Here is a 2,765-nt window from a genome sequence, read left to right on the forward strand (position 1 = left end):
ACTTGGCAAATAAACTAAGTAGTACAACTACTCCAAAGTTTATTTGTTAAGTATTTGAGACAAGTAGTTTTGACTTGAAATCATTTTTTTTTAGGTGATCAATCTAAAAAGAGCATTAAGTACTTCTCAAACAAATAATATTAACCAAAGCACCAACTTGAATGATTAAAATCCAAACTTTTGTAAATTAAGAAGAAGTAGAAATTAAATAACCCTGTTCAAAAGAAAATGTTTAGGAGCATGAGCTATCCATCACAGTACACATTGTAGTTTCCCTTCGGGTCTGGTAGGATCAATACAGGTGTTATAGTCAATCTTTTCTTCAATTGTTGAAAGTTTTCTTCACACTTCGTCGTCCAGACGAAAGCCTTGTCTTTCCTTGTTAACGTAGTCAGTGGCAATGCCAGCTTTGAAAATCCTTCAATGAACTTCCGATAGTATCCTGCTAAACCAAGGAAACTTCTGATTTCTATTACAGATTTTGGAGAATTCCATTCCATTATCGTTCCAACTTTAGCAGGGTCTACAGCAATTCCTTCGCTTGATATTACATGCCCGAGGAAATTCACCGCTTCCAACCAAAATTCGCATTTCGAAAGTTTGGCATAGAGTTGGTTGTCTTTTAACACCTGCAACACTATTCTCAGATGTTCCGCATGTTCCTCCCGATCTTTCGAATAAATCAGAATATCATCGATAAATATGACTACAAATGTGTCAAGGTATGGATGAAATATCCGATTCATGTAGTCCATGAACACTGCAGGAGCATTGGTTACTCCAAATGGCATCACGAGATATTCGTAATGACCATATCGCGTCCGAAAAGCAGTTTTCGGAATATCCTCCGACTTCACACGTATTTGGTGGTACCCAGATCTAAGATCGATCTTTGAAAACACTTTAGCTCCTCTCAAGTGATCCATCAAGTCATCAATTCTCGGCAATGGGTACTTGTTCTTGATGGTGACTTTGTTCAACTGTCGGTAGTCAGTACACAGCCGCATACTGCCATCCTTCTTCTTCACGAATAATACTGGAGCACCCCATGGCGAAACGCTGGGTCTGACAAATTGCTTTTGTAGCAAGTCTTCCAATTGTTTCTCCAACTCTGTTAACTCCAATGGTGCCATCCTATAGGGAGCTATAGAGATTGGTCCAGTTCCAGGAACTAGATCGATAGCAAACTCTATCTCCCGTACCGGGGGTAAACCAGTAATATCATCCGGGAACACTTCGGAGAAATCTCTAACCACTGGTAGGTTCTGAATCTCTTCTCCGCCTTTCTTCTCCAATTAGGCTAGTAGCATAAATACTTGAGCTCCATCCTTCAAGAGTTTCTTCATTTGATTGGTAGTGGTGCTTTTGGTTTCATAATAGGATTCAATGGGGTCTTTGGGGTCACTAACGATCACTGTTTTGTTAAAGGAGTTTAGAAGAACATGGTTGTTAGACAACCAGTCCATCCCTAAGATGATATCTAGTTGGGATAAGGGTAGACATATCAGGTCTACTACAAAGGTTCTTTCATCTAAAGTTATGGGACATTGATAACATATTGTTGACACTATGACGGGTTCATTTGTGGGTGTGGATACAATTAGGTCATAGGGTAAGGACACTATACGTAATGCTCATCGGTTAGCAACATCATTAGATATGAAAGAATGGGTCGCACCCGGATCAAACAACACAGATAAAGAAATCTCAGTAATACGACATGTACCTTGTATGAGGTCTTCGTTGCCCTCGATCTCGGTTCCACTCATGGTGAACACCCTTCCTTTTGCCTTAGGTCTTGTCACTTGACCATTATTCACTTCTTCCCTTTTCAGCTTAGGGCACATCGGCTTGATGTGTCCAGGTTGATTGCAGTGATAGCACACTGGGTAGTTGACACTAACGTGCTTCCCTTTGCACTTCGAACACCAAGGTGGTGTGTTGAGGTTAGAGTTCCCAACTGGTGAACTTATCTTGTTGTTGGTGTTGTTGGTGTTGCTATTGTTGTTTCCTTGTTAGAAACCTCTATTGTTGTAAGGCTTGAAACTCCTTTGTTGATTACCTGATGGCGAAGCATAGGGTTTCTGGTTGCGGTTGAAAGGCTTTCCCCTTCCAATTCCTTGCCCGAAATTCCTTTGGGGTCCATAGGAATTTCCGGGTGGTACGCCACTTTTTAGCGCCGCATTCCTTGCCTTCATGCTTTCTTCATAAAGCCTGCACTTGTTAACTAGAGTTGCAAAATCTGGTATCTGTTGATGTACAAACATCACCTTCAGGTCCTGTCTTAGTCCATCCTAAAACTTAGCATATTTGGACCTTTCATTCCCCACTTGATTGTAGTGTGGGGCATATCTCGCCAAATCATCAAATTTGGAAGCGTATTCTCCAACAGTCATGCTTCCCTGCTGTAGACGAAGGAACTCCATCTCTTTCTTAGTTCTCATATCTGCAGGAAAGTACTTCTGCAGAAATCTATCTTTGAAAGTTGTCCAGTTGACAACTTGTTGTTCATGCACCATCTGGCGGCTTGTAAACTCCCACCAGTTTTCAGCCTCCTTAGTAAGCATATAGGTCGCATGATGACCTTCTGCTCCTCAGTGCACATAAGTGCCCGAAAGATCCTCTCTAACTCCTGGATCCAGTCATTTGCAGCATCCGGTGCAAAACCTCCTTCAAACTTTGGGGGTTGACGACGACAGAATTCGTCCAAGCCCCTATACTGGGTCGATCCTTGAATTGGTGGTTGTTGTTGTTGATTCAGTTGG

General features: G+C 41.7%; 1 protein-coding gene across 1 annotated transcript; it reads right to left on the minus strand.

Annotated features, from left to right (window-relative positions):
• Positions 1-1,634: 1,634 nt before the first annotated feature.
• Positions 1,635-2,444, minus strand: LOC109339076. The gene is made up of 3 exons (XM_019576448.1): positions 2,331-2,444; positions 2,063-2,249; positions 1,635-2,011 (listed from the first exon to the last, which is right to left on the minus strand). Exons 1-3 carry the CDS (start codon positions 2,442-2,444, stop codon positions 1,635-1,637), a joined length of 678 nt encoding a protein of 225 aa, XP_019431993.1.
• Positions 2,445-2,765: the final 321 nt, after the last annotated feature.

This window comes from Lupinus angustifolius, unplaced genomic scaffold (genome assembly GCF_001865875.1).
Source record: "Lupinus angustifolius cultivar Tanjil unplaced genomic scaffold, LupAngTanjil_v1.0 Scaffold_54_91, whole genome shotgun sequence".
NCBI classification, from domain to species: Eukaryota; Viridiplantae; Streptophyta; class Magnoliopsida; order Fabales; family Fabaceae; genus Lupinus; species Lupinus angustifolius.

Bases quoted from the DNA above. Each gene is read 5' to 3' on its own strand.
- LOC109339076 (XM_019576448.1), bottom strand. From the start codon at position 2,444: ATGAGAACTAAGAAAGAGATGGAGTTCCTTCGTCTACAGCAGGGAAGC. The intron at 2,250-2,330 runs GTGGGGAATGAA...GTACATCAACAG, and splicing joins ATGCCCCACACTACAATCAA to ATACCAGATTTTGCAACTCT. The intron at 2,012-2,062 runs GTAATCAACAAA...GTTTCTAACAAG, and splicing joins ACCCTATGCTTCGCCATCAG to GAAACAACAATAGCAACACC.